Here is a 21676-nt window from a genome sequence, read left to right on the forward strand (position 1 = left end):
TTGGTCAATGTAGCCTCTGTTTATACGAAGTTTGCCCATGTGACGGAGGAAGCAGCGATCGCTCTGGCTTTTCACAGCTTAAAAGTTCTCGCTATCGTCTTCTCGGACTCGTGCACAGCGGTTAGATCCTTCTCGTCCGCCTTCGTATCTGAACAGGCGAACAGTATTGTGATTAAAGCACTTCAAAGGACTAGAGAGAGCAGCCGAGGTGGACACCACATCTGGTGGCTCCCAGCCCATCTAGATAGCTCGATTAACCCGCTTGGATGTAATCCTAACGAGCAGGCCCACCGGAGAGTGCGCGATTTTACGTACCGCGCTGTCGCGGGTAGCCAGGCTTGGACCGACGTCAACATTCACAAAGATCCATTATGTACTTTCCACGAAATTGTTTCCCATTATCGAGATGGCAGGAGCACATTGCCACCCCCTGACCCCAAATTGAACAAACTTCAGGCTAGCACACTCAGACTCCGGCAAACCAGTTCGTATCGCACTGCTCGGTCCCTTAACAGGATAGATCCAGACCACTCACTGTCGTGCCCCAAATGTGGTCATGACTCATGCTCTTTTGACCACATGCTCTAGCTGTGCCCAGCCCTTAACGCCTCTTCACCCATCACGAAAGAACAATGGCAGAACACTCTCAAGAGCAGCAATCTCCACATTCAAATCCAGGCTGTCCAGAGGGCCCACGACAATGCGGTGGGACTTCATCTCTCGGTCCCATCGTGGGCGGGGCCACCGAGTTGATCTTCGGGAGCCTTCGGTTTTGCCTCCCCAAGATCTGTCCCTCAGGACTCAAATAAAGTTCTTGTCATATCATGTCTGTTTACAAAATACAGGGTGTGAAGCAGAATACGTACATGACAAAGGCATGTCATCTTCGATGCGCTTTCTATTTTGCTTTCGTATTGCTACACGCACGCGTGCTACACCCACGCATAATAAAGGGAATTTATGAGGACATACGAGGTATTGTCTGTCGACGATAAGACCTCACAGATAACAAAGGCAGGTCGTGTGCACTACGGAAGTGAACGGCGGGTAGCAGATGACACGCGCACCAAAGAGTGCTTTGTGTGCTTGTGCTTACTGTTGCCGATCTTGCCGCTTCTCGCCGTTATAAGGCGCTGACGTTCCATGCGGGCGCCGCTTGCGCGATATTAAACATCCGGAGGCTGTACGAGTGCTACATTTGAAATATTAACAGGATACGCGGTACTGATGTAGTCCTTCACAAAATGTTTCAATACATGCTGGCCCAACGAAAAAGCTTAGGTGGTCGTGCACCCACTTCGGAGTGTACTTTTGCGAGGAAACTCAGTTTCAATACAGCTGCTGTGTCGCACAAATGTATGTGATCACTGCTGAAGCACAGTCAGCTTGCGTTAATAATTCCACCTTCAGGTATAGCTGTGTCTACCCATGGTGGCAAATGAGCGATGTGCAGACAATCTTGTACAACCAACACGCACCTTTCATTGTGAGCCAAGGCCTGTTCTATGAGAAGTGCCAGTGACTCCTGGACGTTTTCAGTGGTACCGTTGTGGTAGTCCGGAAGCGCGACTTGTGGCTTCACATGGGTGACATTAGCGCTGTCATCTTTGGTCAGTGGTTGCTACACTTTACCCAGCGTAGGCGTTCACTTATCCTTCGTGCTAACGCTATATACAACAAGGACGATCGCGACGAGCGGGATCTCATTGGCAGTTTCCTTTCTGCATTGGCCAATTCCCGTCATTCGATTTGTTAACCGCTTTCCTTCGTATTATCGGATGTTCGGCATTTCAGATTCAAAATACCGAGCTTTTTTTTTCTCTTCCGGTCTGTCGAAAGGAAAGTATGGTAGCATTTTGTGATACTTCTTTCGTAAACGGAATTCGGATCAGCAGTAGTTAAATGCGTATCACCCTCCTACCTAGGCGTTACTACTTGCCTCCTTTAGAAGCTGAATTGGCTTCCCGTGACTTACCTACTTGTTTGTGTAAGTTACCCTTATGTGTATACTTGCTTTACTATAGCATGTTCACTCGAGCACTCACTTGATACACTTATGTGAAATTGTTCTGTGAGCATGTATTCTCTATTTTCATGCGACGTCAAGAGATTCAAAAAGCCGACCTGACACTCAAGGCCAAAGGAATATCGTGGCTTAAAATTAACATGTGGTACTTAACGTCCCGGCAGAGGCATAGTGGGTTACGATGGATGCCGTAGTGGCGGGCTCCGAATTAATTTTGACTGCCTGTTGTTTGCGTGCTTTTTTTTTCATTTCGCCTGCCATCGAAACACGACCGCCGCTTCCGGGAATTGAAACCGCGACTTCGTGATCCACAGCAGAACGCCATAGACACTGAGCTACTGGGGGGGGGGGGAGCAAAATCATGACTTACGGCCACTGCGGCAATCGAAGTATATGTGTCAGTTTCGATGCGACAGCATCAAATGGCCGACTGAGCGAAAAACCAACGACGCGGCATCTACATTCCCATTGGCTGCGACGCCTCGTCACGTGCGCGCCTCGACGGAGCAGAGCGGGCGACAGGGAACTGTGCTGCCGCGCCAGGTGAGTGGATAGGCATCGCCGCAACGCCACGTCACCCTCGCTCTCGGAAGCCCGTGTTATCCGCGCGTTCCTTGTCCGCGCGAGCTCTCGCCGGCATTGTAACTTCGCCTCGGTAATCGCTATTAAGAAATTAGTATATTAAACAAACAATAAATCAGAACGGAAGAAAGTTGGTGATAAGGAGTTCCGAACCTATGACCCCACGTTCGGAAGTCGAGTGTCTTACCCACAGGGCTAAACCAGCCCCTCCTAAATAGCAGGCCTGTGCACTCTGCTTTACGACGTCACTGTACTTGTACCGAAATTTCCGTTGCCAAGCCTGATGTGACGAAAGCGGTGATGTCAAAATCATCGTGGCTTACTCGGGAGCGTCCCCATTAGATTCTATGGCAATCGGGCAAGCTAGCATGACGTCACAGATCGAAGTGCACCGTCCTCGTGCTATCTGGGAGGCGTTGGCAAAGTGCCTAAACGTGCTCGCTTGCCCGCGAGGTGTCCATAACTAGAAGGACCGCTCAGCGGCGTTCAGTTGGACGCTTTCGCATTCATAACTCATAAGAAGTGATCAATGTTATTTGCGCACCACTTGAAACGAGGACTGGGGAACGACAGACAGGAGAACAAACATTGATCATTAATTGTGAACAACTAGCCCAAACCAGTACCCTTCATACGAAGTGCTTAGGTCTCCTAGGATTTTTGTAAATGGAACTAGTTTCGTTTCCAAAAATGCCGTATCAATCAGTCCAAGTCGTAATTCACATAATGTGTCAGCTGAGCCTGATGGTGCCTGGCCGCAACATTGCATTTGCACCACGCTTTGTGAACGTGTTGTATTTCTTGTTTCTTCGTGCCGCCGCAGCAGACATCACCTTTTACACAATTGTGATGGTTGGCTCTGCAGGCTCCGTTTATTAGCTGCAACTTTTCTACTGCTACCTGAACTTGTTTTGAATCACATCGAGTTTTCTCTGCTGGCATCAAAATGTATACAATTTAATAAAAGCCAGATTATCTCGGTACAGGAAGACCAAATTTCTAGTTGTTCCGAGGTCGTCTTTAAAAACTCGCACCTCTTCTCTATGAATTATGAAGCAGTGTTGTTTTTCATTATTTCTGCTTCATTAACTTTTTCATGTTAATTTCCTCATTTCTTTAAGCAAATTCGTATTTTACATGTAAGTGAAATGAAGTAGCCATTGGAGTACGGCTTCCTACCTTTACGATTGGACCCAATTTAACTCTACCTTCCCTAGTCATCTACCATCCCTTCTGATAACTGCCACAAGCAGGCGACAAAGCGTCACGTGGAGCTTGAGTGATATCACACAAAGACCAAGATGTTCGAGTGATTCGTAATTCGTAGGAATGGAGTTATTGGTAGTGCGAACGACAACAAAAATTCTTGCGACCACTTTTTACTTAAAAGATGACCACGGAGTCATCGTGCTTGCGAGTAAGCGCATCGCGTTAAATTCACTGCTCCTCACTTCAGCATACTTGGGGAGCCAGCCTTTGCTCAAATGGTGACTCTTTTCCTTTGACTGGCGCAGCATTCGCGCGATGCCCACAGCAAGGGGCGTTCGGACTCCCTGGTGAGCGGTACGCGGCTGGCCTGAAAGGGTCCTCTGAAAGCAGTACTACCTCCTCAGACAGCGACTACATCGAGACGCTGTCACTCTGTAGCAGCGGCAGCAACGGCAGCGGCTCCGAGTATCTGCGATGCGAGGACATTGCGGCCGGGAGGCCGTGCCCTGTGTCGTGCGGCCTCAAGCCGCGCTCAGCCAAGGAATACAACGCCATCGACAGGTCGGCCATCCGCCACGAAATGCACGAGGAAGGCGTGTGCGGCGCGGTGCTGCACACCTGCCACCAGCGAACACACCACCACGCGCCGATACACTTCACACTCCCCAAGACGGCGCGCAGCGCACCTCCACCATCTCCTGTACAAGGGCAGGGCGCCCGAGGAAGCGCCACCAAGTCAAGCCCAGCTGCGTCATAACAGTCTAGTCGTCCCAGCGTTCGAGTACCGTGCCATGGTTAGGGCTTTAGCCGCCTTCATCAGCTTTGCTTCGGGCTCGCAGCCCAAAACAGCTACGCTGTCCGGGAAAGAGAGAACATTAGCGCCAAGAACCCAGTATGGGTGGAGCCGGTTTAGTGACACCTGCTGCGAAGGGTCCAGGCTTTTCCAGAGGGAGTGTTCAAATATCACGAGTAGCGCAGCGGAGACCGATTAAACGCCGGTCGTCGGCAGCATATGTAACATGCGACGAGTCAGTGGCCAGAAATGTCTAAAAGTTTAGTCAGGGATAAACATACATCAAGCTTTGAGTACTCTGTAAGTGCGTACACCCTTAAATGTCATTTGTCACTCATTAACGTCGTGGGCATGGCATGACTATAATATAAACGTCCCTCAAATACTGGCCTGAGTCTCAACTTTAATGTATTGTAAAGTATTCTACTAGAAGCATGGCGGCGGTTGCTTTCACCAACCATTTTTTCTGTGGTGTGTTCAGAAGAAACTTCGATAGATGGAGTCTTTTCATGGCATATCAGGTTGCATGTACACATAGGCTGTGGCGCCTGCGAAAAAGTCGCAGGAAGTTTCTATCCTGAAACATTACGCATTTCATGGTGCCGCGAGAAGCGTTACACCACGAAGCCCTTATTGGGCATTCATTAAACCAAATTATTCGTTACAAAATAGAAAACCTCAGTCACGACATGTTGTCGCTAGTCTTGTAGATATGGTAGTCTTCACAACAGGTAACAATTTAGGCAGATCATTGTTTTCTGCGCGATCTGCATGCTTGTGTTAGAGAGCCTGTCATTACGACGTACTAATTTTGTAGATAAGTCATCACATTTACGTCGAGAGTTCATTCTTTTCAAGTTATAAGAGGGTCATTCACTTCTGTAGATATATGAAAAAAAAAATTCGAGTATTCACATGTACAGGCTGCGAGGTGTGGCGTTCGTTACCTTCCTATAGTATGTGACGTTGAACGCGAACTTCCATATAGTTCTATAGTGGTGCTCTTGTGGATCTCTAATAAACGTGTGTATATGTGTATGTATGACCGTGCATATAAGAGAGTGTGAATTCCATTTTTATTGACGTGACAAACTCGAATAATTTTCAAGGCTTTGTTTTTCTTTATCATTCATGTTTCCACAAAATACAAGTATATGATTTTGCAACGCTGTTGCACGAGCGATAGCTTTGACCACTTCATGTCGCAAGCGAGGGAAAGCAAGTTAAAAGGACAATGTTTGCTTGCGCTTATGCGACGATGATGTTAGAATGCCGGTCTGGGCCATCGACGCTGTGTTTGCGATGATAGTGGCAAACCTGCAAATGACTGAACGCAAATATTCGCATCGATTACTGCAGTGAAGCAGTATTGCAATAGAAGCGCCAAGGTGCAAAGATCTTTATAGCCATATTACAAGGGCTCTATCAACGGCCGTTGACCCAAACGGTGGTTGGGATCAGTTGAAGTTGAGAGGTGTTACGGGGCAGCTACAACTGCCGTCGGCATCAGAACAACAGTTGACTTAAACTGAGAACAACATGGAGGAAGGAAAATGACTAGCAGGGAGCATGACGTCAGGCAGCTAGCCTCGGCAGGCCAACCTCCTTTGACGCCTCCCGTCCTTTCCTTCGGAACCTGCATGTTGACCCTTGGGCAATAGGCTTCCCTTGGTTGTCGGTCCTTTTAAGGCATTGTTTGGTTCGTGGTAGCTCTTAGCGAGGCTCTCGTCGCAAGTACACGCAGCGCGAGCAGACGAAGCCAGAGCATAGAACGAGACACGACGGAGAGCTTTGTTTTCGTCAGCTCGCGCTGTACGCACTTGCAATCTCGCGCCAACTGGAACAAGGAAACGTGTTAACGCTCTCGTCATAATCAGCCCTCGCCACCTGCTTTTCTTTACTCCGTACTCTCCGGGTGCCTGGCGACTATAAATTACCGCTTGCCTATTACGTGGTGGGGGCCTCCTTGCCGTGAGCCTTTCCTTTATATTCTCTCATGACTGCGCTTCAAAACTGTCGCATGGCGCTTTCTTCTAGCCTTTTCCCTTCCTCCACGATCGCAGTCAAGGCAAGTCAACTGTCAAGATGTCAACTATCTCCAGTGTTGCGAGTGCGGCGTCACAAGTTTATTCTCCCAAAAAAGCATACGCATAAAGCGACTGCTCTATCAGAAAACTCTTGTGTTGGTGTCATTTGTTATCAAAATAATATAGCGCAAGCAGATATAAACATTTTTTTTCTGAACATTATTTAAAAGTGTGATCACGTGATCGGAAGCGCATAACAGAATTGAACGCCGAATACGCCTTATAACAGCCGATAGAATCCGTTCAGCTGAACGGTCGCGCAGTTGAAAATGTCCCGGTAACGCGGGTATTAAAAGTCGTGCCATCGAGTAAAATAGCATTGGTGACTTGCAAGAAATACTTACCTATTATAACTAAGCCCTTGTATCGTCTACCGTGTTCAGCGACATAGTTTAAGGTTATAAAATGCAACTGGGGACGCCAGCAATTAACGGTGGTTAAGCGGGCTGATTAAGTGGCGCTCGAATTATGTTTGCTTGTAGACTAAATGTTCAATGTACCTAAATACAGCTTGCGCTTTGTTCTTCCGAAGTGTTCAAAGAGCGCTTTTTGAATGCACACACCTGTTGAGCTCAACTACAGAAAGATTTTTTTTTTTCATTTGAATGCACACAAGATGCATCTTATCGTAAGAAGTCTTATAGAATACTTACTTGCGCAGTGTTATTTTAGGCCCCAATTCAAGCTGTCTCTTCGAGGTTATGCTTTCACAGCTTTTAAACACCTCTAGTATTACAATGATGTTCCTGAGCGTAACAGCTTTGCTTTCTGTTGCGCTTATAAGCGAGTCTGTTCAGCCCTGTCGTGTTCAATTCACCATCCACAAAGCGGAGCAAGAACCCACGTGCTTGCGTTACTTACTTTTGTCCTAGGAAGCCCGAAATGACTACACATTCCTCCTGCTATATGACTACCCGCTAAGCTTCGCATTGCTGGTTTACTTGTCATGCATCTGGTTATCCAAATACAGCAGTGTCATTGCTTTCTTATTCTAAGCCTAGGCTTCGCGCACCTATAACAGCATTCAGCTATGACCCACATACACTAACGATAACATTGTCGGGTAACTAGTCAAAATAATCGCCAAACCAAGACTTAATGTGCGCGTATAATAACTTTCGTAATTTTTTCACCCCACCATGCTTCCGTGCTGCTTCATTTGTGCGTGCGTGCGCGCGCTACGGATCTGAGTCACGAAGCCTAGCGCGTTATAGATATATTTTTTTTTTCACAAAATGCAACTACTGCACATAATCTTACGGGCTAAGACGCATTCCAAGGCCATGGCACGAAGTGGTTTAGTTATGTTTGTTGCTTCTTTGAAAGGAAGATGGCACTTTTGGACCTCCGAAGCTATATGGGAGATGCCTATACACAGCTAGAACCTAACAAGCTCTCCGGATTTTAACGACGCTGGGGGTGCGGTTAGGACACTATATTATACTCGGTATTCTAAAACCAACCTACCTGTTCTAAACTACTTGGATTCTAGTCTTCCTGCTGAAATTTAAAATAAGAACAACATAGAGAGGTCTGGTCAGTCTCGGATCAATGCTTGCTACCAGCAGACACCCCAGCAGACGCCATTGGTCACCAAGTTTCATTCCAGGTTTATAGATTGACCCCGAGCAGTAGCCCCTTTAGTCGTGATTACGGATTCATAAAATCGTGAACTAGAATAATTCGCCACGCAAAACAAGGAAACCAGTGCCGTACAAATAAATTACGTAAACATCGTAAAGCAGTAAAACAAAAAGATACAAAGTTAACACGTCTAAAGGCAGTACGTTAAAGAACTGAGAGCTGTCTTCGATCCGTGTGGTTTAGAGCTGTAAATACATACGTATATGTGAACAGAAAAGGTAGAAAAAAATATGCATGCGAGAAAACTATCTGAGTCGATGTACAAGTATAATGCATTATTTAGCGTTGCACCACGCACGGCTCTTTCTTTTGTTTATTTCTTTCTATCTTTATTTATTTGTTCAACTCTTATCTAAACTTTTCTTCTGCCTCCTACTGCAGCGTGTCGCCACTTTGAGTAGGGTTTTCTTCTGGAATTTGGAGTTCACTGTTCAGTAGCTCTTCACAGTATAATCTTCTTGAATTCGCCACGGTAGCAAATATTTGCTTTTCTCTCATTAAGCCTGGACACAGGCTCAACTCTTTGTTTCTGCTCAAAACTGCCTACTCCTTATCCATTTCCCGCACTTAACGCAAGCACATAAAAGGCTGTGCAGTAGACGATAGATAGAAGGGTTCATCTGGTTCCCGCATCTCCTGTAGCGTTGCAGTGTTGGGTACGCTACACAAGTTTCACTAAGCGGCTCCGTTATGGATTTCAATCGCGGGAGCAACAATCCATGTACTTTCGACAAGGACCGCACATAAATCAAAGCACTTGTGCAGAATTTTTTCTTAATATCACTGTATGGCTGTAGAAGTATATCATACGACTCGGCGAAATTACAGCAAGACGAGAAATGAAAACAAGAAATGTTGCTGCAACAGATGTTCTATTATCGAGTACTTCACTCCGAATCTTTGCTCTTGACAATGTGAAACGAAGAACATGGTTCTTTCGTGATAGAACCAAGATTAAGAAGTAAAATGACAGGTGCACAAAGCCAGTGATGGCAGTAGTCAATTATTTGCAGGTCTAACTATCAAGGTGCGCTGACCCAGCGTTAAAAATGCGAATATACACTTTGGGTCACTAGTCAGTCACGGGTGCTTGCTCGCATTGAACAGTACGACATGCGTCTGCTTCTTTAGAACAATGGCTCAAAGGAAGCGTATTAGTTACAAAGGCTAGTTATACTGCCCTGTGTGAACTATACAAAGGTCAACCTTCCAGCCTGTTGCCCATAACGCTAGTTTGTGTCCGTTAGTACACGTCGGTGTTTATTATTTCAACACCTGTTGTTTAGCTTTTTGTCGAAGTCGCGTTTACATTCTTTTTTACTATGCTGTCTGCAGCCTGCTGTACTATTTGCCGTTTCTCGAGCGTCACAGCGTATAGATGTGATGAATGTATAGGTATACGCCCACGAGAAGTCAAATAAAATACGGTTGTACAAGTACTCCTTGCTGTCTGTTTAAATCGTTTATCTCCATCGCATGACCGATATCTGAATTAGTACTGTGACGCAATAAGTGCACATCGTCCCTGGCTTGAAAAGTTTCCGAGCGTTGGTTTCCCGCGTGGTCGACGTTGCGCCTCAGAAAAACACGTTGACGGCTGACTTGCTGCAGTGAACGGGCTGCTGGGAACTGGGAGAAGCGCAGCCTGGAGCAGCAAGAAATATATGAAGCGGTTTTAGGAGCGCAAAACTGCGCACAGTACGTTGAGAACGTCGAATCCACGAATCTGCCGTAAGTTCCCAACCGAAACTTGGAGTATCACGCCCGGTTCGGTGAATGCGTAAAAACATTTGCTGCGATTCACTTTTCTGTCAGGTGCGTTGTATTCCAAGTAAGCGCAAAAATGTTGCGGCACCCGTAGCACTTGGATTTCCCATTAGGAAATGGCTGTAATTACGACCAATACATAAGCAAGGGTCTTAAGGAAGCATTATCCTGAGGCGCACGGCAACCATCATGTAAAAATACGGTCAACAGTGAAACTAAGTACATCGACTCAAAACTGGCTTCAACAAGTGTCATACAAGTGGCGAAGCAGTAACAAAAGCAGGTATACTGAGTACCTATGTTGGACAAATTAACTCACACAAAATGGAAAAAAGAGAGGGAGAAAGAAAAGGGGGCTTCAGTACGTTAGATGGATATTTGCGTCCTTCCATTTAGTCTTGACCTGCACTTTTGTCTTTATAAAAAAAACATCGCTTAAGGCAGGTTATGTGGTCTGACGGTGTACGTTTCTGGTAGCCTGGTACTTATGCTAAGCACTTACCATTTGTTCACTTGGGGTGCTATAACGTAAATCAATTCCAAACTTTTCTATTCCAATCCTGCAATCAGCAAACTTCTTTGGACCACCCCCACTTCGCCTGTTCGTCATGCGACGTCACGAAAACCGCGACAGCTCCCCATTTGGTATGACGTGTACACACTGATTATGCATCATCGGAACAAACAAAAGAAAAATAGTGATTTCTGATTCGACGTGTTTCGCCATTATCCCTCGGCTATTGGTCAAAAGGTTTAGGGCTGCACCCACTTCACCTGCCTCTCACGCGACGTCACAAAACCGCAAAAACTGACCACGTCAAAGTGATGTGTAGGCGTTAAAGATGCATTAATATGCCGAACAAAGCTGAATTTTCTTCTGAATAGCCACTGGCGGCCCCGTTCCGAAAGGAATAAAATATGGCTGCCACCGATCGCTCAGGCACTGGCTACTCGCGCCTGCCGGAGAGCATGAGTTTATTTGCGTATAATAAACCTTTTTGCGTGGCCGTGTAACGTTTTCGAGCACTTTCGGCACGTTTACGACCTCGTTCTCCCAGTTCTCCTTTGCTGAGGATACGTTTTGGCGTCATTCTTAAGCTTCCGTTGCATGGCGCCGCGATTTTCGACCAGCCACCTCAAGCTAAGCAAGGGAAAGCGCATCAATGGCTGACACCGGCACCACCCTCTTCATCCGGTTATCGATTTTCAGCGCACTGGCTCGGCCCCATCGAATCTCCACTTGAGCGTGCTCCTCGCCTCTTGTCAGCCAATTAGATAAGACAAGCCGCTCAGAGTAGGCAATGTTATCCATTTTTCAAGCAAACGAAAGTGACTTCCTATGAACGAGGAGAGTGTTTGATTGGTCTGTTCAGACAACCCTGTGGGTCACCGCCCGATGCTTGCGTCGGCGGTTACGCAAAGTTGACGTCAGGATATTGGAATAAAAACATATTGGAATAGTTTTACGTTATAGGGCCCTTGGTGAGCTGCTTAAGTGTGCGTGCGACTAGGGATCTCGCTCGCTTTCATTCTTTCTCTCTTTTCACATTATTAGTCCCTTCCCCATTGCATGGTAGCAAACCGGACGTGCGTGTGGTTAACCTCCTTGCCTTTCCTTCCTTGTCCCTCTCTCTCTCTCTCTCTTGGCAGCTTCAGCGCCGACGGTAACGCGCCCGAGAAGGAACATTTTCATTTGCGTTGTCAGAAACTGATCTTTATAAGCCGCGAAAAAAAATGATCAAGAAAATTTTTGGAAATTTTTCTAGGGTCGGTTGGCTAAACCTAAAGGCTATCCCTCCCTTTTTATTGAAGCTTGAGTCTTTCAAGAAATGCTCCGCTGTCTGTGAAGTGGTACTGCGGTTATGTTGTAGGTGGAGTTCTTGCAGCGATGTTCAGAGATGAGATCTATTTCGGCGACAACGTAAGAAACATTTAACTTATTAGCATGAGGGAACGAGTTAAATTTCAACCTAAAATGCGATTTCGAGAAATATTTAGATACCAAAGACCTGAAGATGGGGTGGGCTAATGATTGTACAAAATGGAGCAAGTTCATCAGAAACGGTGACTGCACGCAGAAATTAAATCGCAGCTGACTGAAAAACAAGGAGTTCGTTTCTTGTGCGCGAAACGCCATGGGCGATTCAAACTCACAACGAAGGTGTTTGCGCTTTAAGACAAAAAAGCATTCGATTTAAATGTCTGCTCATTAGTTAATGCAGCAGCTGGTATTAGCCCTTTCAGGCGCTATTTATTACTTTAAAGAGAAAAAATTCACCGGTGATTACGACACTCCCTAATGCGAAATGTGAGCGCAGCTCTATACGTGATTTCATTTCGCGATATATTGGCTGGCACGGACCATATGTCTCGTGCGGCACGCTGCAAACGGAGCGAAGTGTGGCGCGACTGTCTCGTTAATAGGGAGATCGCGAGAGGCAGCGCGTCGGTGACGCGTGGGGCGCGATTCACCGCAGCCGCCGCAGGCAGACCTCCGCTCATGCAGCGCTTTGTTTCCATTTGTCTGACGTGCACTAGTTTGCCGCCACCTCGTAGTCATCGTCGCCGCAGAACTGGTGTTGCGCGGCGCTATACTTCTAACGCTTTCAGCATACCCTCCTCCTCCGCCTTCCTCTTCGCGCTCTCTTTGCTATCACCATCTTTCATCACCCGCTGCGCTTCACGTTCGCTCATTCATCCTTCGATGTGCTCGGTTCCAAGGGACGCCGATGCTTGCCGATACTCTACGCAGAAAGGTGCACCCGAAGGCCAATCTCCGTGGAGCAAGAAAGCGACGAACTTGCAGCAGCCGACGCTGAATACCGGATACTGTTGGTGACGCTTGGCTACGATTGTCATGTCCGTCGTAGCATAAATAGCTTTCCGTGTTTCCTCGATTGCAGGGCAGGCTATAAGGTGAACGCAGATCGGAGAAAAACTCAGCTGTGCGCGAACGCGGAGCGACCCGTAAACAAACACAGGGTCACAGACGAGTAATAGTATCGGCTAAATAGCGACATGTCGCGTATAAAAAAAAAAGTAGCAACCTAAATAGGTCCAGTCTAACAGCGAACACTGATGTACGCACTTTTCCAAGTCAGTTGCCGTCTTGCGCGCCTAAAAAACATTGGTTTAGCCGCATTTTTACCTTCTGCATTCATTCGCCGACGTAGCTTTTGTAGTCTAGCTCATCCGGCCGCAATGACTCCTCGCGGGCGGCGTCGACCGCACCGTCGGCGGCGTTCAACCGCTATTGGTTGCGCGGAATATGGTGTGACGAATACGAGGCCGCGCTTCGGGCTGGATTTTTGGTCATGGGAAATTGGTCGCGAAAACTCGCCCCATGGGGGTTGGCCTTATCTACTTAATTAGGCTGAGGACAAACAGAATGGCCCAAATTTAATTCCCATTTTTTCCATGCAGTATGCATCCTTCACTGCAGCCAGACCCTATTGCGCAGCGGCAACATTGAACAGCTGTTACCAAGTGGCTGACGGTGTAAACTGCACTGGTCGCTCGGGCGTTTTCATCCTGCGTTGCAGCGCAAAGAAAGCACAGTGCTCAGGGCCCACATTCAGAAAGCGTTCTTATGGTCTTATGGTACGGATTGGTCGTAAGAGCCAGTACCAGCCAATCCTGATGCCGAACATAGTCCTAGTGAAGGCGGCCGGCCAATGGCAAAGATCACTTACGAAAGAAAAACTTTGTGAAATTGCCCCAAGAGGTTTACCAAGGGGCTTTGATTCGCCTGCACACCTGCAGGAGGTACCCCAGTATGCATGTTCGCAGTGCTTACGCTTCGTATATAGTAGACTGAACTAGAAACGACAACACTACCGTGATTTGGGCAAGTTGTTTGATCTTGAAGTGTTCTTAAAACAGCCCTATGAACAAGGATGAAAAGTACCCAAACGACACCAGCACCCGTCCTGTCGTTTGTGTACTTTTCTTCTTAGTCCATAGCGCTGTTTTAAAGACACTTCAAGAAACGGCAGTGTGACCAGATAGTGCATGTTTCTGTTCCCGCAGTACAAATTTTCAAGATTGGACAGTATTAATAAACATTCAGTGGCTATTTACCCGTAAATACGAGAGAAATGCGTTTGCATTACGTCGCGCCTCTTTGAGGCCCCGAATTGAATGAATTTATTTCCATAGATATGCAAGTTTATGGAGGATATAAGGAAAAAAGTTACAAAAGAGCAGCTTGACTAGCCCTTAATCCCATTGTGATTTAAACCGAGTTGACCACATTGCGAAATAGTCAACGTGTTAAAAAGCTGTAAAAAAATTCAAAACTAACTCAGCACAGTATAGCACAGTAAAGTCACGCACCAAATCGATCGAGCTTTTCAGTGGAAGCAATAGCAGAAACATGCAATAAGGAGGGATAAAAGCTGGATAGAGATACGTACTGTATTGCCACGCCGAATTTCATTCGCTCCCGCGACGCCGCATTATTACGTGCCTGCTCACACGCGAGAACGCCCTCGAGAAAGAGTTGCACGCTTTGGGGGTGTATATTTGTCACACAACGATAATCATCATCTGTCGTGCCCGCATTTCCTTTCTTCAACGCTGCGAGGCCGGTACACTCTTATGCAAATCTACACCCTTTTGGGTATATATTTGCCACGCAACGATAATCGTCATCTGTGTTGCTTGCCTTTCCTTCCTTGAAAACGCTGCGCTCGCTACTTTCCTGTCGAGAATGCTCTGTCATGCTGATAACGGGCACGCCGTTCGCGACTTGGAAGTACCGGGCTCGCCACGATAAAGAAACGAAATGCGGACAATGCCGATGACGATTATTGCGCCGCTTAATGATGACGCTGGCGCTGTAGGTTGCACGAAGCCCCTTCGCGTGTAACGGCAATGCAATATACCGGCAGAAATATGTGCGTAATCATTTATTTCTTTTGAATATTTGCTTACCAACGTTGGTCTTGGGCGCTATTCTGGACATTCCGCCATTTTCTTCGATGCATGGCGCAGGCGCGACGCAAACAAAATGGCGCTGGTGGCCCCGTTTTGCTTACGTAACGTGATGCCAACTTGACGTTTCGCCTAAGAAATTGAAATGAAGGCACTGAATATAGCGTTATCGGCGAAGCAAAACAGTTTTCCTCCGCAGTAAAAATAATGCAGCTATCTCAAAGCGTATGATTATTCCGTCGAAAACGCTTCTCGCTTCCGTCGTCTGCTGCGTACAAGCCATCGTCTGCTTCAATAGCTAGGATGCGTGTCCCCGGGAAATGGAATGAGTCATCGCATGTTGGCGCCAACGCGCTTGTTTTCTTGCTTGAGACAACATACACGACCTACCAGTGGTGATGCGCGCACGTTCTAGGCCACGTTATCGCTATCTCGTGAAACGCAAGTGACTCAGCCCGACTCGGCTGGCTGAGAAACGGCCGAATATCACCGATAGCGTTGCGCGCGCCAGAGATATCCACTAGAGCGACGCAAGCGCCGGCACTGCCATCTCTTGTTCATTTCGCTGTTTACTCTCACCGAGGGAGGAAACTTCAAGGCGCCGTCTTGCGTACATTTCTTTTTATAAATTAGAAAGAGGCCGTTGTCATAACTTTGCGAAAAGGCATTAATCTTGATTACAATACAAATGCAGCAGTGAAAAGTGGACAACATTGCCGAAAGTTTGCTATGTTCAAACAATATTATTTCGTATAAACGTGTTCTTTTAAATAATTATGGCCCCAAACACAAATGCCAACACCCCCCGAGAGCGATGCAAATACTATGCGCACGCGTTATGAACAAAATATTTTCGTGGTGGCAAACGACGGGGAAAATGTGGCGATACGCATTCCTCTCGGCTGCCATTGCATATGGCTGCTCATTAGCATAATTCGCGAGGCTCGTCGCAGCAAAAATTATGGCGGAAAACCTCAGCAATGGCGGCCCAGCGCAACGTCACACATCGTCAAAATGACGTTTGCGAAACAGCCCTTCCTGTGACGCTCCTCATGAGATATTCCTTCAGCCAATCAGCAAGCTCGCATGGCGCATATCTTGGATCGCCACCACATATTCGCATAATTGCAGATGCATTGCACTTGCTTCTGCACGCTACCGCTCACATTCTTTTTGAAGCGCTAACATCACAATATATCTGCCAAGAACCAAAAAAATGTATTAGTCCATAAAATTTGCAGCTCCACGTCATGTTTCGTCATCTTGATGAAAACGCAAAATGACATTTCGCAAAATTTCCGTTTCCCGGCACAAATTTTAAGGCACGTGAGCTCTCCACAGCCAATCAGAGAGTAAACATGGCGGATAATGGCGGCCGTGCAGCCGCCATGCGTGTCGAGAATAACACCCCTTGTCACACTGCTCCGATCTCGGCCAATCGGGCGACATCGCGAGCGTTCGGCAAGCACACTGTTGGCACATTTAAGCTGTGCGACCAGTACATCTCAACATTTTCTTCAAGGAACAATTGGGAGGAGGAGGAGGAAGCAAACTTTATTGCTCTAGAAAGAGTATTTCAGCGGTCAGGCCGGATGTATTCATCTTCTATTGGTTGATGACGATCTCCGGCCTGCATGGTTGGCGCCCCTATTCCAGGGCACCACTGAGCGTGGCTGCTCGTCGGGCATGATCCACCAGCCTCCGTTGGAGGCTAGGGTCGCCGCTGGAGAGCACGCTCTCCCACTGCTCCGCACTCGGATTTTCTATTTTGTGGAATGCCTTATCACATCACATGGGAGTGCAATGCGAATAAGGCATTCCACAATATAGTAACAATTGGGATGGTGTGCGCGCCGCTTAGCGATGTCGGTGGCGCTGTCGATTGCACGAAGCCTCTTCGCGTATAACGTCACTGGCAGAAATGTGTGCGTAATAACGTCTTTCTTTTGATTATTTGCTTACCAACGTTGGCCTTTTCCAACTGCTCCGATCTCGGCCATTAGGGCGAGATCGCGAGCGTTGGACAGGAACCCTGTTGGCACGTTTAACCTGTGCGATGTTTGGATCGGACTGCTGGTACGATCGGATGGGAACTCGGCGCTAACGCCCGTGGTTGTACCTGGGTCGCAAGCCCCAAGGGTAGCGTTGGCCTGGCGGCCTGGGGTACAACTGGAAGCATCCGAAGGTCCCGGCAAAGCATGAGTCGACTGGTAACAACGAAACAACTTGTTTATTTTAACATCGCAAAGAGTTGGCGGTCAGGTTTGACCGAAGTAGAGAGACGGGAGAGCACTTCACTCAACAGAAGAAATCGGAGCCCTCCCTTTTGGCGTCCGGGGGCAGCTGTTTTTATACTCTCGCAGTTGAGGGCAAGAAGGAACCCCTCAAAAGACGAGCACGTGAATGTACAATGGGCTAATGGTGACGCACACTGTCGTAGCGATGCCGTAGCACCATGTCGAGCACGATCTCGTAGCACCCTGTCGTGGCGCTGCCGGTCGGACACAATGACTGTAATGAGAGGATGGTCCCTGCTTTGGCATCGCCTGTTTCGGGCACAATGACTGGAACGAGATCCCTGCTTTGGCATCGCCTGTTTCGGGCACAATGACTGGAATGAGATCCCTGCTTTGGCATCGCCTGTTTCGGGCACAATGACTGGAATGCGAGGATGATCCCTAGGCGGTCGCATCGCCGCAGTCGCGCCTGGAAACACCTGGCGATGAGTGTTGCGGCGACGACGATCGGCCAAAATGTCTGCCGCCCCGCCGCAGTCGCGCCGGCAAAACCACGTGTCGCAGGCGAAACGCAACAGACCGCCCCGCCGGGGGAAGGAGATCCCGATGGACAGGGGACTGCATCCGCTGTCCGGAGGGATGTCGCTCGATGATGCTCATAACCGAAGTCGGGCGTCCCTCGACGTTTCTTGAGCGCAGCGCACAGAGAAGGCCTCGTTCTCTTGTTCAGGTTCGCACGGGACACTGCAAAGTGACTTCGGGAGAGTTCACATTTTTGTTCTTGTTCCCGGCAAGCGTTAGAACTACGCTGAAACTCAACCGCTCAGTCAGCAAGCACGGCACAACCCTCACTAAGCCCTGCCAGGCTCTTTCCCCTTTTTATACCACTGCCTAGTTCCTTACAGTAGTCTAGCATCACTCAGAACGCGTCCACAAATTGAAAAATTGCACTAGAAAGCATATCATCACTTTGAAACACTAAACAAAAGCAATATGTTAAAAAAAAAAATCCTGCCTCAGGAAGAAAACATCAGTAACAAACAATTTTGAGGCTGATTCCTACGTTAGGGGCTTCGACTTAAGCCATCGGCGTTACCGTTGAGACTCCCCTTTTTGTAACGCACCTCAAAGGAATATTGTTGTAAAGCGAGGCTCCAGCGCAGGAGGCGGCCATTTTTGGGAGAGATGGTCTGCAGCCATTGGAGAGGGCAGTGATCCGTCTCAATGATAAACCTCGAGCCGGCTAGATAGCATGACAATTTCTGAACGGCCCACACGAGACATGCACACTCTTTCTCGGTGGCGCTATACGCCTGCTCACGACTGGTCAGCTTACGACTAGCATACAGGACGGGGTGTTCTACTTCTCCATTTTCCCGTTGGCACAGTACAACGCCCATGCCTCGCTCACTAGCATCGCACTGAACAATGAACCCTTTTGTATAGTCTGGCGATCGTAGCACAGGCTGGCTTGTTAGGGCACTCTTTAGGGCGCTAAAAGCTCTTTCCTTGGTCTCGTCCCAGACGACTGTTTGAGGCTCTGTCTTTCTTAGAGCATCCGTCAGGGGAGCCGCGATATCAGAGTACCTAGGGATGTACCTCTGATAGTAGCCGGCGACACCTAAGAACGACCGAATATCGGTCTTCGTGCGCGGTTGCGGGAAGTCTCGCACAGCGGCCACCTTTATTTCAGAGGGGCGGCGACGACCCTGACCAATCACGTGACCGAGGTAGACAACCTCGGCCTGTGCTAACTGGCACTCAGGAGCCTTTACTGTCAAGCCCGCTTCGCGCAGGCGGGTTAGCACTGCCCGCAAGTGTGTCATATGCTCAGACCAGGATGCGGAGAATATCGCTACGTCGTCTAGATACGGTAAAGCGAATTCTTGCTGTCCCCGCAACACTTTATCCATGAGACTTGAAAAACAGTATGGCGCGTTCTTCAAACCAAAACTCAACACTTTAGGACGGAATGTTCCCATTGGTGAAATGAACGCCGCATACCTACTAGCCTCTTCTGTAAGTGGAACCTGCCAATAACCCCTGACAAGATCTAGGGTGGAAATAAACTGAGCGCTACTAACTTTCTCAAGGCGCTCCTCGATGTTAGGGATCGGATAAATTTGATCCTTAGTGATGGAATTAAGCCTGCGGTAGTCGACGCAAGGACGAGGTTCCTTGCCCGGTACCTCAACTAAAATCAAAGGGGAGGTATAATCACTCTCACCTGCCTCAATAACACCGAGCTGTAGCATTTTCTTTACCTCAGCCTCCATAATATCGCTCTGGCGGGGTGACACCCGATACGCCTTGGATCGTACTGGCTCTGTGGAGGTAAGTTCTATATCATGAGTAAGTACAGAAGTCCTACCAGGCCTCTCAGAGAACAGACCTTGAAACTCTTGTAATAGCTGGTGTAGTTCGGTTTTCTGCTCAGGCGACAGCGGCGCTTTACTGATAAGGTCACTAATGACTTGACCGGTGTCTTCCCTGTTCGTCACTGAGCCTAGTCCTGGAAGCTCGACCGGAAGCTCTTCAGGAACGTTTACCATCATGCACACCACTGCTTCCCTTTGTCTATAAGGTTTGAGCAGATTACAGTGGTAAACTTGCTGTGCTTTCCGCTTTCCTGGCAGACTTACCACGTAGTTAACGTCCGACAGTTTCTGAACAATTCGTGCTGGGCCCTCCCACTGCACGTCTAGTTTGTTGTTTAGCGATGTGCGCAATATCATGACCTCATCGCCAACCTCAAAACGACGGGCCCTGGCTGTCCGATCATAATAAACCTTGGCCCTCTGCTGGGCCTTTGTCATTGCTTCACCTGACAACTCCTGTGCCCTTCTTAAGCGTTCGAGGAGCTTAAGTACGTACTCCACCACGACTGGGTCGTCGCCCCTACCTTCCCATGATTCTCGAAGCATGCGAAGCGGAGATCGAAGCGAGCGACCGTACACCAGTTCAGCTGGCGAAAACCCCGTAGCCGCATGCGGCGCGGTCCTTAAAGCAAACATCACCCCAGGCAGACACAGCTCCCAGTCAGTTTGATGTTCACAACACAAGGCTCTCAACACGCGCTTCATGACGGAGTGGAGCTTCTCAACGGAATTCGACTGTGGGTGGTACACTGAGCTGTGTAACAGCTTTACCCCACACCTTTCGAGAAAAGTTGTCGTCAAAGCGCTAGTAAACACTGTGCCCTGATCTGATTGGATTTCCGAAGGAAAACCAACTCGCGCAAATATGGACAGTAGTGCATTGACTATCTCAACTGAGCTGAGTTCTTTAAGCGGCACTGCTTCAGGGAACTTTGTCGCTGGGCAGACCACAGTCAAAATGTGTCTGTACCCCGTGGCTGTTACCGGCAGAGGTCCCACAGTATCAATAACGAGCCGTCTAAAAGGCTCCGTAATGATAGGTACCAATTTCAACGGCGCCCTCGATTTGTCCCCTGGTTTGCCCACCCGCTGACAAGTGTCACATGTCCTCACGAAATGGTCTGCGTCCCGAAAACACCCTGGCCAATAGTACTCTTGCAAGAGACGGTCCTTAGTTTTCTTAACTCCTAGGTGTCCGGACCACGAACCCCCATGTGACAAGCGCAACAGATCCTGACGATAGCATTGAGGCACGACCAGCTGATCGAACTCCACTCCTCTTCGGTCTAGATACTTCCGGTACAGGACTCCACCTCTTTCCACAAAACGCGCAGTTTTCCTGGCGATACCTTCTTTGACATTGCAGCGCACGTTTTCCAGGCTGCCATCCTTTTTTTGCTCGGCTATCAAAGCCGACCGGCTGACTTTTAGCAACCTATCAAGTCCGTCTGACGTAGGCGCGATGAGCAAATCAGTAGATAGCTCTTCTAACTTTCCCGAATCGGGATTTTCCTCTCCAGTATCTGGCGCCTTCAACGCTACAGACTCAATTTTATTCAGTTCGGGCGTGCTCTGAATATCAGCTTGCTGCGCCTCTGACCCTTTTTCGTTGTTTGATAACGTCGGCCCCGCAACTACCGCCTTTGCAGCGAGCTCCCGAACCTTCGATCTGGTTAAGGCCTGAACACTAGCTTCACCAAACAAAAGCCCCTTCTCGCGCAGGAGGTGATCGGACCTGTTTGAAAATAGGTACGGGTACTGGGGTGGCAGCATAGATGACACTGCCGCCTCTGTCTCAAGCGCTCCGAAAGGTCCTTCAATAAGCACTTTTGCTACCGGCAGACACACGCTATGAGCTTCCACGGCTTGCTTGATCCATGCGCACTCGCCCGTGAACATATGGGGTTCTACGTAAGACGGGTGAACTACATCCATCGTAGCTGCGGAATCGCGAAGCACTCGGCACTCTTTCCCGTTTACGAGGAGGTCTCGCATGTAAGGCTCGAGAAGCTTCATGT

At 48.2% G+C, this 21676-nt stretch overlaps 1 protein-coding gene across 1 annotated transcript in view; it reads left to right on the forward strand.

The window, feature by feature from the left end:
- Nucleotides 1–9781, forward strand: part of LOC142588490 (uncharacterized) — a 369238-nt gene extending 359457 nt beyond the window's left edge. Inside the window, exon 13 of the mRNA XM_075700303.1 lies at nt 4123–9781. Within this exon, the coding sequence (XP_075556418.1) occupies nt 4123–4574 (452 nt within the window). The 3' untranslated portion in view covers nt 4575–9781. The remainder of the gene's footprint in view (nt 1–4122) is intronic.
- Nucleotides 9782–21676: the final 11895 nt, after the last annotated feature.

Source organism: Dermacentor variabilis, chromosome 1, assembly GCF_050947875.1.
Source record: "Dermacentor variabilis isolate Ectoservices chromosome 1, ASM5094787v1, whole genome shotgun sequence".
Classification (NCBI taxonomy): domain Eukaryota; kingdom Metazoa; phylum Arthropoda; class Arachnida; order Ixodida; family Ixodidae; genus Dermacentor; species Dermacentor variabilis.